Below are 23,633 nucleotides of genomic sequence, written 5' to 3'. Positions count from 1 at the left end.
GTCATGATATTTTATGTGCAGTTTACACACATCTAATTTGCAGAAGATGATCTCCGACCCGTCTTTCTGAAGCAGTAATTCCTCTTGATAATTACCATATTTTGTAACCAACTTACATACTCTCCATTCAACCTGCTGCCATATTTACTAAAATATTTAGTTAAACTTTTATTTACTTATTTGTTTAGATTTTCATTGTAGTTGTGACGCTTTTCAATGTTTTCTATCAATAGTTGTTTAGGTGTTCAGCTGATGGTAAAAATGTTTATTACTTTTTTCAATTTTTATTCTCCCCATTTTTGACAGAAGCAGACAACACGGTGGAAATGAAGCCAGCCAATGAGCAATGTTTCTGATCTGGAGATCATTGGACAATATCATCGACATCACCAGGCTACGAAAAGAATCCTGTCAAATTTCAGTTTCTGTCGTTATACATCATGTGTAGAAAGGATTTATATAGAGTTCATACCTTCATCTACTGGCATGACTGCTTTCTGACTTAGGATGTAAGTGTCTGGTTCCATGCAGAAATCACTGAGACCCTGTGAATGACAAAAGATAGAGGAAAAATTCAACATTTGACATGGCAGAAATTAGGCCAAAAAAATAATAGGTTTGTATCTGGTCATTGACATGTGGCAAAAATGATGCGGTGACGCGATTTTTTAAAATTCTTTTTATTTTTGGTTGAATTTGATGCATTTTTGCCTTTCTTCCAAAGGGGCAAATGAAAAGCAGGAAAAAAAATAGTTGACGCGCACACTTTGAAGTGATGCAGGTGTTGACCAGAAACAAATCAATTTTTTTTTGCCTCATGGAAACCATATGGGTGTATTGTCAATAAATTGACACCTCTGAGGCTGCAAAAATCACAAACTGTAAAAGATTTGAGCTAATGCGCAGTGTATTGAAAGCTTTCAGCCAATTGGTTGGCTGAACTTTATCGCTTTCATTAAATATTTTCCAGTCAGATAGGGTGTAGCCCTAGTTTCAGATGCCATAAGTTGCTGTAAATAATGACAATGTACCTATCAGATTTGACCTTCTAAGCTGTTGCTCACTACCAGAAAGTTTGTGTGCAATGAAAGGTAAATATTCAAAATGGTACGAAAGAATTAATTTTCACACCAAAAAACAATAATTAATAAAATATTTCACTATTTTCACGATAAGGAAAATTAATATGAACATGAACAGCATTTATTAATTAATAATCTGTATTAAAGCCTGTTGCTAGGAGACAGCCAACTAGGTCACTATCTGAGAGTGTCTCTACTTCTTAGTAGGTTGTGATGTCACTCAGGGATTTCATGTTGAGACTCAGTAAACTGACTGACTTAATCAGTCCACGGATCTCTGTATTAATGATGTCAACATTGTTTTCCTGGTGTTCTGTGTATTAAACACAAACACAGTTGCGCCATCAATCATGTTAAATCGTTGTAAGTCACACTTGCTGTGCAATTAATGAGCTGTAATCTTTGACTTTACCACACAGACTTTTAGCCGGAAATGACTAAAAGATTTCTATATTTATTTTACTATCATAAATCATGCATTTCTAAACCGTCTGACATCAAACAAAACAACACTGTGTCCTTGGATTTTATGAGGGCATTACATTTTTAAAGGGACACAAGATACATTACTCTTGATAATTTTTTTGGTGAATTTGTTGAGTCAATCAACAATTTTCTCTTTTTCATAAGAGCATACCCTAGCATATCATGTAAGTGTGACTTGTCATCCAATTCCAAGGCAGTATCATTAGGATATTTCAATAAACAGATTCAAGGGAAAATGAGCTGTTTAACTTTTTTGCAGACATTTTCACTTTTGTCAAGGAGATTATAACAGTTATTTTCTTCTCTCAATAAAAATTGACAATATGACAATATGGAATAACGGGCGACGCGCTGACAATTAACGTTTATTTGTGGGCAAGGGCGAGAGAAAGCCAAAAATTAACGGGCGAGGCTTGCCGAGCCCGTTAATTTGGCTTTCCTCGAGCCCGCGCCCACAAATAAACGTTAATGGTCAGAGCGGAGTCTGTTATTTCCATTATATTATCAGCAAACCAAAGAAACCGTCAAAACTTCTGAAATTTCAGGAGCGAACGACAACCGGGGCCCCAGAAACTGAGCAATACACGACGCACTGTCACGCGCGCTGTAAAAAATTTGGCAAATCCGGAGATGTTTTCAGAAAAAAGTATCTCAACTTGACCTACAAGTGCTCCATTTATGATTGATTATGATTTACGTTTGAGCTGTAAAGTTACGATACTTTGAGATGTTAATCTTATTATTCATATTCACGGCATGTAAACAACATTACTGTGTATTTGTGGTCAGTCACGTGGTTCAGCTCGACCATCAAAATGCGACGGGCAGGGCATGGTAATATAATATAAACTATAGGCCTTCGGTTGGACACTCAAATTTTTTGTTATACTTTGTACAATGTCACTGCTGACCAATGAATTCTAGTCTTGACTAAAATTCATTTGTTGGCAATGACATTGGATATCACATACACAGGATACAAAGGAAAGGATAAGTTGATGTGAGGCATTTTGATGTGATTTTGGGAGTAGGATAACAAATTGTATTTTACAAGCGGAGCAAAACACTGGAAAATTCAGTTACAACTATAGTACAGCAATACTGCTCATCCACTGTACTTCTGAGCAATATGCAGTGTTTATGCACTGGCACAACCACTGATAATGCATGGAGCACAATGACACGATGTTCTGCCATGCAATGCAGTAAATTTACAAATTATGTCTACATCCAAGGTCTGTTGTGCCTTCATGGTGAGCACTTTAAATGCATGTTGAATTGCAATGCTTGTTATCATTCGAAGATGGCCTTGGCAGCTAGCACTGACAATAAAACTACTGATAGTGTTACTGATAGACAGGAAAGACAGAGGTCGATGAACCACACCGTACAACCTTATCAATCCAAAACAGAGCTGATTAGGAGGAGAGGGCAGTGAACTTCAATCCTGTTGATAAACCGTAAACAAGTCTTTGAACAAAACACCATTATTTGTTTTGAGCTGTTCTACTATTACAAGCAGGCAGTTTCAAATTAAAATTAATTCGCGTATTCTATATTTCTAACAACTAAAAGAAAACCATATATTTATGGTACTGTGTCAATATTTTACAAAGATAACAATTTTTAATGGAGCGAATTCAGATATCATCCACTCCCTTGCAAAAGTGATGGAAAGGACCCCTTCCTTTTAAAGTGACCAAACCATGAAAAAAACACACATGATTGTTTTTTAACAAAAGCAATATCTATCACTACTGAATTTAAAGGTCAAAATATTACAAGTCTGGGCCATATGTACAGAAGGATTGGTGCTGTGACCTGACATAATTTAAGTTTCACAAATGAATATACAAAATGCCTCACTGTATCTTGGGGAATGCCCAGATGACATATTTAGAAATGGCCGCCTGAGTGCTGCAATAAAATTTAGCAGGCTTTCCATTTTTATAGCATCTGCAGTTTCAAAAATAGAAGAAACACTAACCACAGCACGGCAACAAAGACTTGGACACACACACACTCAGACCACAGGCATGTAGAGGACATTGAAGGCCAAAATTCTAACATCAGTCGATAAAGAACATTTCCAATTGAGAACAGAATGTAGAAAAACTCTCCATTTCAGTGGAATTTAATCTGTCACAGCATTCTGTAAATATATCTCGGAGTTCACGTCTGGATGTAAAGAATGCCGTCTACTGATGGATTATGAGGAAGTAAAATGCAAGAGTAGAGAAGTGGCGGAATGGGAGATGTCGTCACTTTTCACTTAATATCCTCTACTTCTTCCCTTCATTTTATTACTTTTATGTCCGTGCCTGGGGATTAGTAGAGAATCAGCTGAACAATAAACTTCCTTTACCATTATTTCTTTGTTTACATTGATAGCGAAATTTGCAGCTCTGAGCAACAAAGATTAATCATAGGCCCATATTACAAAGGCCTTGATATATTTGATGCACAATGGATGAAGCATGTGGGCTTGCAATAGTTGAGAACTTGACACAGCAGGGAAGTTGGATATTTAGTCGGATGATTATCCACTGATGGAGGGGGTGGTATGCAAAAACACATTTGGATGAAAATGTAATTCCATAAAACTATGAGACCCTAATGCAAGACACCTGGTAAATTATTTCAGAAAGTAGACATAATTTGTCTTCTAGGTCAAGTCAATCAACTTAAATTTAGGAAGTAGAAATTTTCACAACAAATATTTTACCTGTACACAACAAGTGACATTTTGAATGTCTGGGAATTTCAGAAGCTAAAGTTGTGCTGCACTCTCATTTAGTGACTGATAGTTTGCAAAATTCATTTTGCAGTCACAAATCAAACGTAATTTTTTATCTGAAAAACTTATTACACATCACAAAGGGAAGATATTTTTGACATTAAGCACCCTTTACCTGAGGACAGCACTGAATATTTGCAAACAAGGCCAAGTTGGATAGGTATCACTTCCATAACATTTGGATACAGTCACTGCTGTATACTTTATCTATAATAATCATTATGAGACTGCCACCAGACAGCCACACTGAATCGTATCACAAAGTCAATCAGGACATGCATGTGAAAGCTATTGTGTGTTGTTTTTACACAAAGGTTAACAGAGAAATCGATGTATTCATGTTGAATAATAATTAACACACCTGGCAGCTGCATCTGATCAGCGTGCATGTACTGGTACTATGCCATTGCATACTATTCCTATGCTAAGTTGGGAGAAATCAGCTATAGCCGGTTTGGCTGCAATTTTAGATGGATTTTCTAGAATTTTTGTCCAATTCATAAAATATGGTTTCTGATACTCTTTCCAAAGTCACGTCCACTTGCCCATACTTCACCATGTTAATACAACCTGAATGTGCGTAATCTTCAATGTTATGTTGACAACTAAACTCCAGTCCAGACCAGAATTTATTTGTCAACAATAACACTACCTACTGTATTTGTTGGTGAAGCTAGTCGATGTATTTTTACATATGTGATGAAGAAGAAACTTTAAAACAAAACATAATGAAAATATTATCAAAAACTACTGTTATGGTTCCTTTTATTGGCCTGCTGGAAAATTTCCCCTACTTAGTAAGAATAACAGTATTGATCAAGAAAGTTTTCTTTTGACTGGGAAAAGAAATTTGGTGAATTTTAGAATTCCCTCACAGAATACCCCATTTCGTGAGCCCTTTATTGACCTTAAATCCCAATATTTTTGAAGAATTGTGCTAATAAAACTTCAAAATTTTACTGAAAGGAGAAATCAGTTTTTGCTTGAAAAGAATTAATGGGGGCAATTCAGTACAGAATTCAGGCAATATTGGTGAGCTTTAAAGAGTTCAAGATCAAACTGCTTGATTCTTTCTTTGATAATGAAAATGCCAGGATGTTAAGGTCATGTGGAGGTCATGAAATTAATCGACTAATGTTGCTAACCTTTACGAACACATTGATAAGTATGTTTCCCTCTGTGGTGTTTAGGAGACAAAATGTACAAAAACACTTTGACATTCAAAATTAACATGGACAGGAGAGAAAAATAATGTTGAGTTGCCATAACACGTTTCACAATCAAGGTTTTGATGAGCACGGCATCAGCCAGCGTTTGCATGTCATAAAAGAAGACAGGAAAACAAACACATGCATCCTCTTACACAAACTCATATCCAGATGAGAATCTCACAGCTTTCATCTTTCTGTTTGCAACATAAAATCCTCACACAAAAAAATCTCCCCTGTAACCATGGTAGCAGATGCGCACATAGAGCTGTAAAAACAAGCTGTCAAATCCCCTCTTCAGCCACAGCAAATAAATTATCATGTCTTTTTTGTTTTGCAATCTTACCAGCACGAGAAAGATCTCAGCTCCTAATGTTGTCCAGCATATGATAAGGGTTATCAGTCCCAGAACAGCCGCCCTGTCAATGAAATTGAAAGCCAGTCATTAAATCCATTGAACGTGGGACAATGTAGTGCTTATCATGTTTTACAAACTGTGTTTGTGCAGAATATATCTGTATGCAGTCTGTGTATTATAACTGGAGGGTCTGTTTGATTTTTATTTTGGCAAAGGGATGCATGTTTCCAGGTGCCCTTGTATTACAGGAAATGATGTCATTGTTGTGTGTTTCTCACCACGCTTCCTTGAACCTATAGGTAGGACAATGTGAACACATTTTGTCAATAGTTGCTGTATCTCTGGTCATGCAGTCATGTTTCTTGTCTTAGGTGGGCTTAATTCATCAACAAAGACTTACTGAGAGTTCCTTTTACAAGCAGATTCAGATCTTTACATCGGCACGATTAATGTCTTTGTTTTATATATAGCTGTACGCCTGAACAAATTTACTGTTTGCCTGAACCTTATACCATTGTGGAAATGTTACATACTTGCCATGTTCAACAACATCAAATTTCGTCTTGTTTTCTTTTGTTTTATTTTGTTTTGTTTGTGTCAGAGAACAAGAGTATATCGATGTAAAACAGCAAGGCTAAGACAGTCACTCGTAGGAAGTGTTCAGCATGTTTATCTTACATAGAAGGTATTTAACTCTTGATATAAAACTGCAAATAATCAAAGCGGAGTCAAAAATCAGGCATCTTTACTCCTTGGGCAGACATGTGACCATAAATCAAGTGAAGAATGTGTGGACAGACAGTAAGTAAATTATTGTCCATCTCCTGATATGCAACAACACAGAGTTACGACCAGGGCACCAAATAAGGCCACTCATGTGATACCATCAGACATCGACAGTTCAGTTTTCAAGTGGTTCCACTGGAAAATTGCTCTTTTAACGATTGTCATATATGCTGTGCTATGTTGATGATAGGTCTGAAGTACAGGCAACCTTATCTGTCCGGATCCGCTATTATTGGACTATCCCTCTTTTTAGTCCCCACGGACACCGTCCGGGGGGACTTATAGGTTTGGTCATGTCCGTGCGTGCGTCCGTGCGTGCGTGCGTCCGTGCGTGCGTGCGTCCGTCCGTCCGTTCACGCAGATATCTCAGAGATGCCTGGAGCGATTTCATTCAAACTTGGTACAAGGATTACTTCATATGTCATACAGATGCACGTAGATTTGTTTTGTGATGCGATCCAATATGGCTGCCAGGCGGCCATTTTATTATGATTTTTTCATGTACAGAGCCATAACTCAGGCATGTTTCAACTGATTTTATTCAAAGTTGGTACAAGGACATTGACCAATGTCATAGATATGCACGTCAATTTTTTTTGTGATACGATCCAATATGGCCGCCATGCAGCCATTTTGTTACGATTTTTTCATGTACAGAGCCATTACTCAGGCATGTTTCAACAGATTTTATTCAAAGTTGGTACAAGGACATTGACCAATGTCATAGCTATACACATCAATTTGTTTTGTGATACGATCCAATATGGCCGCTCTGCGGCCATTTTGTTACGATTTTTTCATGTACAGAGCCATAACTCAGGCATGTTTCAACAGATTTTATTCAAACTTGGTACAAGGATATTGACCTATGTCATGCACATGCACATTGATTTGTTTTGTGATACTATCCAATATGGCCGCCGTGTGGCCATTTTATTACATTTTTTCATGTCCAGAACCATAACTCAGACATGTATCAAGTGAATTTATTCAAAGTTGGTACAAGGAGATTGACCAATGTCATACATATGCACATTAATTTGTTTTGTGATACGATCCGATATGGCCACCGTGTGCCATTTTATTACGATTTTTCCATGTCCTGAACTACAACTCACACATGTATCGAGCGAATTTATTCAAAAGTATTTTTATCACAGACCTAATGAAGAGGACTCTATCCTCTCTGAGGACCTGTAATCAAAGTACCCATTAACAAGTGGGGACTGTGTCATCAACGATGACTTGTTAAACTGAAACCCTGGTCTAAAGAGAAGGACACAAATATTCACATAACCTAGAAGCAGCGTATAGGCTAGGCTCAATTCATAAAATGTAAAACACTATTGCCTGTAACTTTTGATGTCTTTTCTTTTCCTTTTCTTTTCCAAAATCATGTTCTACATGTCTAGTTTTCAACTTTCCACCACAGCCTATATGTGTCCAACGCTAACTCAGTTGTGATCTGGACTAGCAGTCACTTATCAGCAGTACTGAGCACAAATGCACTGTTATCAAGAATAATACCCTGTATTTACGTAGGCTTTCCGAAGAAGAAGAAAACGCCCTTTCTGAAAATATTATCAAACGTTATAGCCATGTTTCTTCAAATGTGTATAAAGCCCCTTTGGGGCTCACATCAAATCAGATGTCATGTCTGCTACTCTCAGAATGATTTGTTTGTCTGGGTGCTTGACAACCTCATGTATTTCATCTCTGATAAAATACCATAGCAACGCACGTGTCTAAATCATCATTATCAGCTGGGTATCTGTTTAATGATGTGTGTCTTGGCAAATGCACGCTTTTCTACTCGGCTTTGGAACAATAACTTTCCGTGTTATTTGAATGGAGGTATTAAAAGTTGGTACATCAGTACCTGCTCTTCTGGTTCCAGTTATGGAGATCAATCAGTGGTGATAGATGTCACAGTGTGTCGACTGACACTGGAAGCCTCGCAAATCTCTCTCATAATCTCCCTATTTCTATTATATATGTATGGAGCAAACATTACCTATGGGAAATAATGGGGTTAAACTACAGCCTGGAGACAAGAAGGGTTGATAGCCTTATCAATACCATCTTCCTGCCGGTGGTATCTGTTGCTCTATGGTTCACTGACTGGGTTCCAGTTCTTATCAAAGCCAAAATTTGGCACAACTTTAGAAACGTTTTGCATGAACACTATTTTTAGAAAAAAGCTTCCTGAGTTTATAACAACATCTCTAAACTGATTAGTTTATTTAAGTTAATAGATAAATAAATAAATAAGTAAATATAATAGATAAAGTGTAGCTAGATATGTGACTATCTGACATACACTTGATGGGACAGTGTAGCTTCACATACTTCTCACAAGAGGCCAAAAATTGAAATTGGTGGCATCATTTTTCGCACACTACCAGCACCACAAACAATGACCTTGGAACCAACAATATCTTTGTATAGAAAGCTGAATTTTTTTATCTTATTTACTTTCTGGATGAGATGAGCATTTGAAATTCTGGTCCGGAATTTGAAATATTCCGATTCAAATTTCTAACTCGAGATCATTCCAAAATGGAATTTCTAATTTGGAAGTAATTCTCACATTACATTAAAATTTCTATCTTGCTCCATTCCCATATCCATTAAAGTTTTTATCGTACGCTAAGGGGTAGAACCACCTTCCAGAGTGCTGAGGTTTTCTCTGGGCAACAAAGACATGCCACCTGCTCATATGTGTTCAAGGCGTTTTGGGTTGATCTCTACTCAGACAGACAAAATGAGGATGTAAAATTTACGAGGCTAATTTACGTTCAAGTTTCTCTTTATTGCAAATTTTAATTTCTTTCTGTGAGAACTCACTACTCTGTGTATGATTTACAATGTATTTCATGACTTCATAGTTGTGTAAGTGCGAATGCGTGTGAACCTGTGTGATGTCTGTAAGTATATAGTTGACGATCAATCTCCGCCATTAGTGAAACAACCTCACTCTGTGTCACCCTGTAAGTGCTGCAGTGATGTTTGTCCACTTTGTCGGAGGTTGTGAGATCATGAATAATTGCACACTCTACAGAAAATCTGGGCGTCCGAAAATATAGTGTTTAAATAGCCTGTTCCATTTTCATGCTACTCAACACCGTCAATTTGCATAAATTACGACGGGAACTTTGTGACTACCCATCACAAATAACGAATTTAGTGCCAAAGCGAATGTACTTTTCAGTAAATATATCACGCATTGAGGAAGCTTGATATATTTTGCAAAGACTACTAGGAAACAGCCCCGTTTGCCATTCCCCTGTAACCATGGTATTCTGTAAGTACAGTGCACCTCTCGTGACCCTGTCACCCCAAAGTTCCCTGTGTAATGGGCCAAACACTTTATCGAAGACAAAAAGGATGTAAATCAAATTAAGGTGCTATGGGCTACCCAGCTCATGATGAACAAGAACACCTGAAATGGTTAAAATGTCAATATGTACTTCAAAGTTTCGATAAACTTTGTGAGTGTAAGTGTCTGTGTGTGCGCGTGCGTGCGTGCATGTGTCTCTCTCTGTATATTTGTGTGTGCATGCGTGCGTGCATGGGTGTGTGTGTGTGATACTTGCATCAAGTTATGAACTTGGGCATATTGTAAGAATTACGAATTTACACTTGAGTGGTGAGACATCTCTTTGTCCGAACAGACAGTGACAAGGTGAGAAGCCAACCAGTCATAGAGTTACAGTAGAATCCAAAGATGCCCATCAGGTTGGTGACCCAGATTCAACAGTTGCCTGAGACAACATTAGGAACAAAAAGTCATCGTTGATGACACAGTCCCCACTTGTTATGGGTAGTTTTGATTACAGGTCCTCAGAGAGGATAGAGTCCTCTTCATTAGGTCTGTGATAAAAATACTTTTGAATGAATTCGCTTGATACATGTCTGACTTATGGTTCAGGACATGAAAAAATCGTAACAAAATGGTCGCACAGTGGCCATATTGGATCGCATCACAAAACAAATTTATGTGCATAGCTATGACATTGGTCGATGTCCTTTTACCAACTTTGAATAAAATTGGTCGAAACATGCGGATATGCCTGAGAAATGGCTCTGTACGTGAAAAAATCGTAATAAAATGGCCGCCTGGCGGCCATATTGGATCGTATCACAAAACAGATTGACGTACATATGTATGACATAGGTCAATGTCTTTGTACCAACTTTGAATAAAATCGGTTGAGATATGCCTGAGTTATGGCTCTGTACATGAAAAAAATCGTAATAAAATGGCCACACAGCGGCCATTTGGATCGTATCACAAAACAAATTGCCGTGCACAGCTATGACATTGGTCAACGTCCTTGTACCAACTTTGAATAAAATCGGTTGGAACATGTCTGAGTTATGGCTCTGTACATGAAAAAATCGTAATAAAATGGCCGCCTGGCGGCCATATTGGATCGTATCACAAAACAAATTGACGTGCATATCTATGACATTGGTCAATGTCCTTGTACCAACTCTGAATAAAATCGGTCGAAACATGCCTGAGTAATGGCTCTGTACATGAAAAAATCGTAATAAAATGGCCGCCTGGCGGCCATATTGGATTGTATCACAAAACAAATTGACGTGCATATCTATGACATTGGTCGATGTCCTTGTACCAACTTTGAATAAAATCGGTTGAAACATGCCTGAGTTATGGCTCTATACATGAAAAAATCGTAATAAAATGGCCGCCTGGCGGCCATATTGGATCGTATCACAAAACAAATTGACGTGCATCTGTATGACATATGAAGTAATCCTTGTACCAAGTTTGAATGAAGTCGCTCCAGGCATCTCAGAGATATCTGCGTGAACGGACGGACGGACGGACGCACGCACGGACGGACGCACGCACGGACGCACGCACGGACATGACCAAACCTATAAGTCCCCCCGGACGGTGTCCGTGGGGACAAAAAATAGCTTACAGTTCTCTGTTGCTGACTTTAATGAGGTACAGATACTTACAGGAAGAGAAGGCACCTGGATGTCTTGCCCACTCCGATAAACACCATGATGCAGACAAGCGCCTCCCAGCACAAGACGATGATAGTCGTCAGCCATCTGAAGGGATACAAAAAAAAACCAGACAATGTCACAAACATTTCTCATATGCTTCAATGCTTGATTGGGTCCATCAATTTTGAATGAGTCTGATAACGCTGCGTGCGTGCATCCCTCCTTTAAGAACACCAGCGATTAACCTTTCAGGGCGGGGAACCATCTTACCTTCAGGGCTGTGCCTGGATGCATTTGAAATACTTTATTTCCAAGATTTACGAGTTTCGTCTTGAAGGAGATTACAAACTCGGTTTAAAGGAAGAAGAAGAGAGTAGATAACAAGACGCAATATACATTGTACATGGCCAATGGTAATTTTCCCTAATACCTAGCGATTGCAATGTTTTGAGGTTGTTGATGCCATTACAGATATGCTGCAGAAGCACTCGGTTCTAAGTACGCTGCAAACTTAGGCAAGGCAATTATCCATTCTGTGATCTTCTGCAATTAATGACAAAATGTGACAGTGATTGCAGCGAGTAACCACATTAGGAGCCCCCTTTGCTGTTTTCCCCAAGCAGTGTCTATTGAACCCACTTTCATACTTAGCAAACTCAACAGGATGGTTTTATTGCTCTGCCGTTTGCTGTTAGTTTCACACTGCTGAACACTTCTTCCAAATTAATGTGTATTTGCACTTTTGCACAGGATAAAAATAAATCTGATGTACCCTGTGAACTAGATGTGCCATCATGACTGAAGAATACTGAACTGTCAGCTTCACTGCTGGCAGGCAACAGCTTAGATTCATTTCGGAAACATCGAGGATGAGGTGTTCAATTGTAGCCAGACACCCAGACAAATTGACTGGCTATTCTCAATGCTTGGCAAGATTTTTCTGCCAAGCTTGTAGTCAATGAAGGGGTTATTTTCTCTGCATCACTCAATTTTTCTCGTAAACTTTACATGACAACTTGTCTTGTTTTTGGAAATACTTAGAACACCTAAAGTTTAGCAAAAGAGGCAAAAGTTCACTGAAATACCACAGGGAGTTGCAAAACTTCACTGAGATACTATGGGGTCAGAAAAACTTGCCTGTAGAATTCGTATGTATCCACTGATAAAATGGACAAATCAAGAGTGACATCTTCTAACTCATTTTGTACATTGATGATGCTGTCGGCCGCATTCTCTATCTTTGTCATCATATCTTTGGTAAGGTCCTGTAGTTTCTTTTGTACCGTGGCATTGCTACCTGGTTGCTTGAACACAGCCTGTAGGTCTTCCACTTCCTGGGTCATGTCATCGCTCAGAGTTCTGTCGATTATTTCCACCTGCCCAAAGAAAGGATGTTAAATTATGCTTAAATTTTGACAAGGGGAACAGCCAAACTTGCTCCCATGGGGATTACAGTAGCTGAAAACATTTTTGTCCAATTTCAAGTGCTTCTGTGGGCAAATGTCTTCTTTTTGCTAATTGTTTACAAGTGGAAGGAAAAGGAAACTGTCTTGCTCAGACATTAAAATGCGTCGCCTGTTCATGTTAAAAATTTGATATCCTACGGTTTTGCATTCATGTACATTATATGGTAAGGTCACCTTCCGGTGGAAATGAAAAAATAATTTTTTTGAATTATCCAATGATATCCTTTCCATGCTCTAAATAAATAATGCTATGACAACAGATTATGAACTGTGAAAAATTAATTGAACAGCATTTTTATGCTAAATAGCTTACATTATTAAATGTTAAAACTTTATTGACAATGTTACTGTATTTTGAACTAGTTCACGGTTTTAAATTATAGTCAATAAATGTAGGTCCATCAGATCCTCTCTTTCCAAACTTTCACCCTCCTACAACATATTTGCCAGCCATTCAGTTTAATCTGACATTGCCTGAGTTGCTACCAGGTAATTCCTGGATAAATTTCACTTAATAGGCTACCTTCGTCTCGATGTCATCCAGCGTGCTATTTGCTTCTTCAGTGGCGACAGCAAACTTCTCGACTCCCTTTGCAATCACCTGGTTGCCATAGAGACCAACAGCAATGGCTCCCCTAGGATGACAGAAAATAACAGCAATACAGCCCAATGAGAAACAGATATCTTCCCCCGCAAGGCTTTCATTATCAGTCTGTGTGCATATGATGGGTTTCACCTTCGGCAGTATTACCGACGCTCACAAAGTGATTTTGACAATGACTGGCAATACTATGCCCAGTAATTGCACGGCTCCTTTAAGGAGCTTCTATTCAGAACACTCGTACACCCAATGAGCAGTAAAGGAAATTTAGATGGTATATTTGATCACCAAGTTTTATGTCCCGAGGCAAATATTACTGACAACTATTACATTGCTCACTGGGGATAACATCTGCGAACATTTCTTTAGCTATAAGTAAGATATAAAAATTCTCTGTTCTTAAATTATTAACCGGGATGATATCACAAAAGACACAAAGGCAGTTATACGGAGACAGGTCGGCAACATTCAATCTGCCTGACAAGGCTATATTTCAACAGAACAAATTGAATAAGCCCCCCTGTGTTAGAAGCATTAGAAATGCTATTATTCACACCATATTACAGGTCTCACCATCTCCCACTATAAATCATTCTGGACTAATATCTCTGCCGAGCTGGAAACTCGGAGTGGAGTGCACACCTATTTCAAACTGCTCCGTTGCATCTGTAAATAGGCACTGGAGGGTTTGACCGTGGTTCAGACTGTTCCTTGAACAAAAACTCCTTTTAATAGGATTAAAATGTCATGGTTTACATCATACAGCATCCCAACTCTGAATTACAAAGAGGGAACTAGTTTCCATGGAGACCAATTTCTCTAATCCACAGGGGGGAGGTACACACACAATGCACACGCTTGCAGAATACTTTCAATTATTGATAGTGATTTTCTGATTTTGATTCGTTGCTGTCATTGAAAAAATGCAAACTATCAGAGATGAAAATAAAAATACTTGTACATCTATATGTACATTCTCTCTTACAAAGGTGGGATCCCACAAATTCTTTTCATATGTGAAGACAGACATCAACAGTAAATACATGTCTATATGATCTCAGAGCCTGATTGAGGAAATTCAAGGCATACAAGCCATCAACGACCGATGCATCTACGGATCACAACGATACATTAATACTTTACGCAAATGCCATGAATGCAGAATTCAGTGTGCAAACAGTCTCACATCTTCAAACATTCCGAGCTCACATATACAGGATGAAATACATCTAAGCAGGAAAATTGCCACGGTGAAAACCGGAACAATAGTGCACCACTTGTCCTGTGTGTCAGGGCATGATCCATATAGACCTTATTACCGAAATACTCCTGTCTTAATGCCAAATGAGTGTCTTTTATTCTAGTAAATACCCCGGGTATTTCAGAGAGGCGTGCAAAGCAGCTTATTCTTTAAAATTGCCTGTTGCCCTGACAACAGTCTGCTGAGGTCTGCAGAAACTTCAAAATGACAAAATCCACCCACAGGGGATGTTCGCCGACATGCATATTTGATACACTATCTGAACCACTGCATAGCCATACCAATTTATACAGATTCAACACAAAGGGCTACTTTTCTAAAGATTAGGATATACTGTATTCAGCAATTTATTATTTCAAAATGTTCACTGAGCGACTATCTCGACATAAATGATGTCGTTTTTTAAAAATATTTTATACTCATCTCAGCTACAGATCTACCCTATGACTGAAAGAGTAAGTTGTTTTCCTCAGACAATATAAACACATCCACAAGTGTACAATTACATACAAAGGGGGAAATAAATAGTTGTAGACTGAACTGTTGAAAATATTAACCTTTTCGTGGTTATTTAGCTTTTGTTTACTTCGATAAATCTGACCTTATGAGTTTCTTGTAAATGTAATCCTCTTCCCTGTTAGGCAATCCCATAATACAACATAACACAACCAATAGACTGTATGCAATGCTACGGATCTACCAGCATTACACATTATGTCATGTTTTCCTTAGCGGTAATGTGGAATCCACTTTGGAGGCAAATTTTAACCTGTCTACCCCTGATTTCCTGTAAAGAGGTCCAAATCACCATTGACAACAACAGATTTGGGTCAAACCATGGTGGTGAAAGGGTAATATAATTAACCTTTCTTATCAGGATGTGTATTATTTGAACTGACACATACATGTACTGTATCTTCTGAACACCATTTCCGTTTATTTTATTCGAGTTGGCAGGTTTTTTTGTTATTCCCAATATAGCACATTGAAATTCTGAATAAAAAACTTCTTGGCACAGTATCTTCTTGTTACAATTTCATCCTGGGGGAGACAGGATGTCAGTTCTGGATGATTCATATACATGCACAACAAAGTAACTTCTTCAGGAAGAAAAATGTCCATTTACAACACTGCAGGTTCCTGGATTTGACTTTCAAATGACATTTGAGTACTGTATGACACCATGTACACTGAAATGTAGTGCAAATAATGGAAAAATTACCATAAAACATTTTTTTCACATTTGCATATCATTTACAACCTTTTCAGTTAGATGCATTGCCTGATGCATGATACATGTTTACCTACGTTTCCATCGGCACTGTGCTGAGAACTTCTATAACTGTTCTCCCCTATGAGGTCTAGTCACTTTTTAATACTGTGAATCACCTTCTCTCACAAAGCATAGAGTGACTAGCACCATCGTTTCACTGTGGTTGACATTCACTTCATTCATTTGAATGTAACATTCTATCAACAGCTTTTGATTTGAAATATCGCGCTTGATTGTGAACTGTATAGCCTTGTGGATGTCAAACTGTTTCCACTGAGTCTCTCCATTTATCAGAACAAAACATCAAAATCACCAAATTTCATTTCATCTTTACATTTATTATCTTCATCCACATCATCATAACCATTGTCAAGGTGCTTTCGTTAAGGCCAGTGCCCTAGTAAGTAATACAGGGATTCCTCCTGTCATACCAATGCAATCTTATCAGGGGATAAGAGAAACGATAGGGGGGGTTCATGAATTATTCACTTATGTACAGAAATCACAGCAAAAACACTGTCGTCATTATCACGATTATGATCATCATATTCATCATCATCATCATCATCATTGTCACCATCATCATCATCATCATCATCATTGTCACCATCATCACGTTCATCATTGCCAACATCGTGACCACCACCATCATCACCATCATCATTGTCATCATCACCATCATCATCGTCATCACCATCATCATCATCTTCCCGTTACTTCGCCACATCATTGTTGCTGACTCAGGCACTTTGTCATGTGATGAGCATGGATTAATCTATATACCATCATTTCCCACATTATTAGAGGACGTCAGATTATCTGAACACAACCATCATCATTAGAAATACCTATTGTCTATGACCTCATTACAAATAAAGGTCAGCATTGTACAAAGGTTTTATTTGACCTTCCAGCCCCCTTGCATGGCACGTTTTTTTTTCTACTGATAGCATGTACAGATAACCAAATCACAGAGAGGAGAGCGGAAGGGCTGCTCTACTTAGTCTCTGTCAAAGTACTGAGGCGTACGCATATATAGGATTAAAGGTCTGCAATTTGCTGGAACATGTTTCTGCCCACATTGCTAGGCTTGTTTAATAGCTGCACTTATCACAGCTTTGGGAAGAACACGTACATCATCTTAAGGCAGCACCCTCTTAGTGATAGTGATGGTACTGAGAAGAGAAAGTATACTCAAATGCTTTTCTTTCCAAAAGTCTAACAGAGCTACAGAACAAGTATACTAGTCCGAATACACAGCTTAAAATACTCTGGTTGAAACAAAGCCTTCTATAGTGGTGCAAGGGGGCAGGAGCATGTACAGATTAAAACTTCTGCAATGGCAGATTCTCTATACTAGTGTCTGGCAACCATTACTACATAACCTGTCTGGCTTTCAGTAACTTTGAACCAGGACAGCAACCCCCTGAAACAATCTGAATACTGCACCATTGAGGTTTGTCACCATTGATCGTTAAATGCTGTAACATGAGGTCACAGAGGCAACACTGCACACAGGATGGTGTATCCCAAGTGTGTAATAAATTGATCAGAACAGAACTGCCACAGTACACAGTAACCCTGCTCAGTTTATTTATATGAGGGCCACACAACTAGCTTAAGCTGATTTACAAAAATAATTTAATGGCAATATCACTGGATCTGTTAGTACTCAAATAACTTCACTAGTGTAAGATCATCTCAAAGTTTTGACAACTACACTGTACTTTGTATGTAAATGATTCTGAGATACTTTCACTTTCCTTTTGTTTTTCTTATGCACGATGGTTGCCAGCTGATAGTGGTGATTAGCGTATGATGCACAATAAACATAGGTCTAGAAACATACACATGTAGGTCTCCGCTAAACGACCAAAAAATGTAAACTTTGTGTTAGATGATCCAGTGTTCTCCCTGAATAAGGTAACAGGGGCGTGGCGCCCTCTTGTAAATTCCGAGCGCCCCCTTGCCAGAAATGAAAAGATTTATTTTTTTGAAAATAAAACAATAAAATGTACGGGGAAAAAAAGTTGACAGTAATTTACAAGCAAAATGCGAGCGTGAGCGTCGATCCTGCAGACTGCAAACGTAATTCTCATCGATCTTGCAAATCTCGCGAGTTTGTGATGTCATCCGAGATCATAAGCCCATGTGCAACTCATCGAAGGCAGCCATATTTGCATGGCTCAGTCCGTAACGTTACGTTAGCCACGGTCCCTCCATAGGGACCGTGCATTAGGTAACCGACTTAGCTGAGTAAACATGGCAAGGAGCTTGAGGGTAACCAAGGACAGCAGAGTACACTGAAGTTTTTATAGGAGGTTAGAATTTCGTTTGTGTATTCCTTCCAAAAGCAAAACAACCTAATTTTAGGCTCGGTCGGACTTGTATCAGGATGAGAACACGTGAGTGTTATGGTGATAATTTTGCCATCGATGAATAAATGTATGTCTCTAGACTCGCTATGTTTTCGTTTGTAATAAAAGTTATGGAACACTGTTTCAGATCTCTTTTCCTTTGAGTTTTTTGTACGAAAAAAATCTGAAAAAAATGCTCCCCAAACCTGAGTGTTATGGTGATAATTTTGACATCGATGAATAAATGTATGTCTCTCGCTACGTTTTCGTTTTCAAAAAATGAAATCTTCATAATTGAAATCAGTGAACTGTAATAAAAGTTATGGTACACTGTCTCAGATCTCCTTTCCTTTGAGTTTTTTATACGGAAAAAATCTGAAAAAAATACTCCCAAGTGCCACCAAATGACACCATTTTAATCGCTGTTTTTCAAGAGCTCCAACGGCAGGAGGGGGGACACCCCCCTCCTGACCTCCCCCCGCGACCGCTTAGGCGGTCGCTTGTGGTGCTTCGCACCACGTCTTCGCCCTCTTCTCAAAAAATCCTGGGGAGAACACTGTGATCACATTTGCAATGCCAATTCTGGAGAAAATGGTGGATAGCAACAATAAATTTAAACAGTGGAATACTGTATATTCAGCTGTAAAATGAGGCAAGACAAGGCTGAGCTGTCTTGATCCAAAACTAGGAACTTTTAACACAATATAAAACTAGAAAATAATAGTGCATTACAGTTATTGGACATGAAAGATGGGTCAAACTTAGCACAGAAAGGATGTATGTGCAAACATAGTCTCCAAAGTGTACAAAAACCGAATACTGTACATGAACCCCTAGAGAGCCAGCTGGCGATAACACTGAAGGAGGAACTGTGGTTTACATACTACAATCTCTATCAACACTGAATATGCACATTTCCTGTATGACTTTGTTTATTTTCAGTTTGTGTCAATCATGACGATGACTCAGGTAAAATTTCAATAGAATGTGTCATTTCAAAAGTGCGTTTATGATTAAACTCCGTGAGTGTAGTGTGTAAGAAGAGTCTACATTCACACTTTCTTTTCCTTCTCTCTCTCACGACATCAGCACAGCTTTCAGGTGAGGACTAGAACCACGGTGATTCAATAAATCATCATTGACTCATCTTGTATTAAATTATACACTGATTGCCAGCACTAATGTGATCAAATGAAGTCATAGCAACACTCTCATAACCCTGAATACACCAGGGCACATCCCTATAACTCTCCTTTACGCAGAGCATGGCGTCTGAATGCTTAACACAAAGCCAAACTTCTAGCCACGTAAACTGAACTAATGTCTGGTCAGCCAGGCTCTAAAAACCACACATCTCAAGGGTGTGTGTACTACACATGTGCAATTCTGATCCTACACATTTGGATTTGTAATGCACATAGTTCCAACCAGAATATGCCATGAAAGATCAAATCTGGGGAGGCAGTAGAAATATTACACAGCCTCCTAAATGTTATTCACATGTTCCAAATATGCTAACATTCCATTTCATACATAGTGTTAGCAAATCGCTATGGAGCAGTTGCTTGCAAAGAATCTTAGTCACCAAACAACTGTCCATGACATCTTTACCGTTACTTGTACATGGCGTTGTACTCTGTCCTATATGTTGACACCCTCGCCCTTGACCTTGAACGCTATCCTTTAGGGTCAGCATACATGTACCAATACAGACCTTGTCACAGAATATTGTGACCCATTTGGAAGACACGACCCCATCAATGTAAGTCAGGTGCTATGAACCTTTAACCATAATTTTTTCTGCTCACTTACAGCTGAAAAAATTTTAAAGTGTGAGAATTTATGGCCACACAGCATACAGCAACAGAAAACCATTTTCATGCTCAGATACCTCAATCACTACTACAAAGACATGGTTTTATAGTTGGCAAAATACATGTATTAACAGTCTCTGATACTTATTTGATGTTGTACATAGATGTCCAATCATCATCTATTGTTATTGTGAAAAAAAGGTATCTGCAAAGTTCTTCTATTTTTCCAGTACAAAAATGTTATTCTGTGACTGTAGCAGTCACGATGTGAATGTGAAACATGCATCAACAAATATTCAAGAACGGCCCTGCACAAGATTTTGTTCCTTTTGAATTTTACTCATCTTAAAAAGTCATCCTTAGCCTCAGTTATTTTCAGAAGAGAAGTTGTTTCACCAAAATGTCACTGATGGTAATCTTGCCCTAACGCAATGAGATGAAAACTTGACAACAATACACTGGGTACATGTATACACATCAAAGTCTATCTCAGACGCAAATTTGACTTCAACTGCTCTTTCTTGAACATTACAGGTTTACATGTATGGAACTGATGTCTATACCAGTTATTATAAAGCTACATACTGCTTCTCTGTAAATTTGCTACTCTTGTGAGAAGGGGTATTTTTAAGCAGAAGTAAAAAGGGCATAAAATTTACACTGTTCACCCTAATTCCCTGTGAACAGGTCTGCAGTCACCATTAATAACAATGGGTTTGGGCCATACCATAATGGTATAGGGGTTAAACAATGGCCAGCTCATGGGATTCTTAACAGCATAGGTTACAGTAGTTCTAATCTCGTCCACTCACAGTTACTCTTGAAGGGATTTCTGCTGGCTGGATCGCCGCGGGCAAAGTTCATCAGCGGTACATTACCGTGATAAAATTTTGCAATGGCTGATCAAAACATGCTGTAAAATTCAATTTTCCCTCAGTCATCTGTGATATTTATGAGCAAGGGACAGAGGAGACAGCTGGCTGTGCAGGGTATCAGACGGAACCCATTTACGACACATCGAACTGAAGGAAAATTCATCTGCTACAAAGCCCTCGGGTAATAAACAAACTAATAACTGAGCAAGAAGTTCCAAATTGATGCTTAAGCTATGTAGAGCGTCGCATACTTTCGTGACAAGAAGATCACCGAGAAAAGCCTCAGTCTAAGATGGAAAATCATCAAGCATATCTCGTCCGCTGAGCAATGCTGTCACATTAAACAGTTTGTGTGATGTTATTTGCGATGGCTGACAAGAATAGAAATTCAATTCAATTGTGGTTTTGCTGCTGCGTGACTACTTGGGCTTTGTGAGCGCTGGACATTTAGGCTATTCAGCCACCGCGTATTCCACAAATGCAGATCATGAGATACATATAGTAATTAGGTTTACTGCTAGCAAAAAGCTATTGCAGAAAGTGAAATAACATCTGAGAGTCCACATGCAATATACATGTAGAAGCATGATGTTGTACGGTTTCAGTGAGCATTTGAATATTTGAGTATTAAAACTGTCACAGATTAAACTTGTTAATTCTTTGAAAAAGCTACACTTAATATCTTTAATACACGTGCATTACTAAAGATTATATTTTTTCTTCTTTAAAAAGATTCAAAAATATTCCCAGTATTACTGCACTGCTGAATACTATAACACATGTTAGCGCAACTCTCTTTCAATCATATTTGAATTAAACATTAGTATTTTTAGCAATGTGCCTTTTTATAGCCTCCAATTTATGGTTCATGCCAGTGCAAATCTATGTAACAGCCTGTCATATTGCTAAGTTCCTTTTACAACACAGCATAAGTAAATCCTTCCATAATACAGGTACTCTATGGTATACACTGTACTGCATTCTTTGTCGTAAAAATCAAACTGTGTGAAAGAAAAAATCCTGCCGTTAATCAGAGAAATACACCTTGTGAAAAAGACGTATACCTTTGCAAAATATTGAACTGTAAACTCTTAGTCCCTGTTTGACCTGATATGTAGGTTATACAAACAGAAAGTGTAGCATAATATTTTTTAAATGACGACCATAAACCTTCCTGGTGACATTGAATGTATATCCTTCTGACTGTACAGCGAGTGTCTGCACTCATCATACGGACTGGAAGAGTCTGCAGTGTCAAATTGGATGCTTGAACTGAGAAAAGGCTACACCAGTCACATTCCAGGCAGTGTGTGTAAAAAGCACAGCTGGTCTTTCCAATCAGAAGAACTGAAGCCCTAGGAGCCTTTCCTTCCACGTTCCCCTCCTGAGTAAATTACATGTAAACACATAGCAGTATGGAATGGACAGATGCATCATTAAAAACTGGAAAGTCCTGGCCAGATTGTGTCACCATGAAATCTGAGAGGTCTCGAGCCACCTGTGGCAACAACACATCCAGTGTGTATGCTAGCATTGAAGAAGGATGATGTTTAATCAGCTACAACTGGTCTAACAGACTATTACTGTTCTATCCCAGCTAGAAGAAGCTAGGATCTCTCCATTTCACAACAACCATTTCACAATGTGACAGTGAAAGCTTCTACAGCAAATATTTTATCTTTTTCACGGTGTTAGTCCTTGCCCTAATTCCAAAATACTGAGCCATGAGTGTTTTCCAACCCCAATACAATGGATATTTATGCTAAGTTCAGTGAAGAGAGAGGTGGTGAAGAGTGAGGGGTGACCTTAAATAAAGGGGAAGGGGGAATGGAGGGACCAAAAAACAAGGGGGGGGCCTTAAAATGAAGGAGGAGGTCAAGGGGAAGGGCTGGACCCTAAAACGAAGGGGCGAAAAGAATGGGGTGAGTTGTAACTGCCATAATATTAAACGCCCCAATAACTGTAACATTTTGGCAGCGTTTTCAGTATTTCTGTCGTGTGTATCAAATGCAGTTTCCCTATACATCTGTTATCCCTAAATTTAATGTTGATGTGCTCTGCATTCCATGTGTCAACACATTCTAGGTCTACGTGACACACACTGTTACTTTACACAATTGAACCTGCCTGGAAAAGTTAGAGTTACTTGGCCTTTAAACTCTATTGTGTTCACATACACCCAGAGAATCAAGGGTACAAGGGTTATATACCAATGAGCCCTTACAACAAAACATCATCTGTAAGTAACATCAGGTGGATTTCCTCCCCCTTGATATAATCTTT

General features: G+C 38.5%; 1 protein-coding gene and 1 long non-coding RNA gene across 6 annotated transcripts in view; one reads left to right on the top strand and one right to left on the bottom strand.

Annotated features, from left to right (window-relative positions):
- LOC139151803 (uncharacterized) overlaps positions 1-479 on the top strand; it is a 40,209-nt gene extending 39,730 nt beyond the window's left edge. Inside the window, exon 3 of the long non-coding RNA XR_011556492.1 lies at positions 307-479. This is a non-coding gene — a long non-coding RNA (uncharacterized lncRNA). The remainder of the gene's footprint in view (positions 1-306) is intronic.
- Positions 1-23,633, bottom strand: part of LOC139151799 (protein tweety homolog 2-like) — a 74,418-nt gene that overhangs the window by 14,168 nt on the left and 36,617 nt on the right. For all 5 annotated transcript variants that reach the window (XM_070724794.1, XM_070724792.1, XM_070724793.1 and 2 more), the window contains 5 exons: positions 13,693-13,804; positions 12,841-13,079; positions 11,713-11,808; positions 5,920-5,992; positions 473-545 (listed from right to left, as the gene is read on the bottom strand). In XM_070724794.1, the coding sequence (XP_070580895.1) occupies positions 473-545; positions 5,920-5,992; positions 11,713-11,808; positions 12,841-13,079; positions 13,693-13,804 (593 nt within the window). The remainder of the gene's footprint in view (positions 1-472; positions 546-5,919; positions 5,993-11,712; positions 11,809-12,840; positions 13,080-13,692; positions 13,805-23,633) is intronic.

The sequence above is a fragment of the Ptychodera flava genome, chromosome 15, assembly GCF_041260155.1.
Source record: "Ptychodera flava strain L36383 chromosome 15, AS_Pfla_20210202, whole genome shotgun sequence".
Classification (NCBI taxonomy): Eukaryota; Metazoa; Hemichordata; class Enteropneusta; family Ptychoderidae; genus Ptychodera; species Ptychodera flava.
This window is presented reverse-complemented; position numbering and strand designations above follow the sequence as displayed.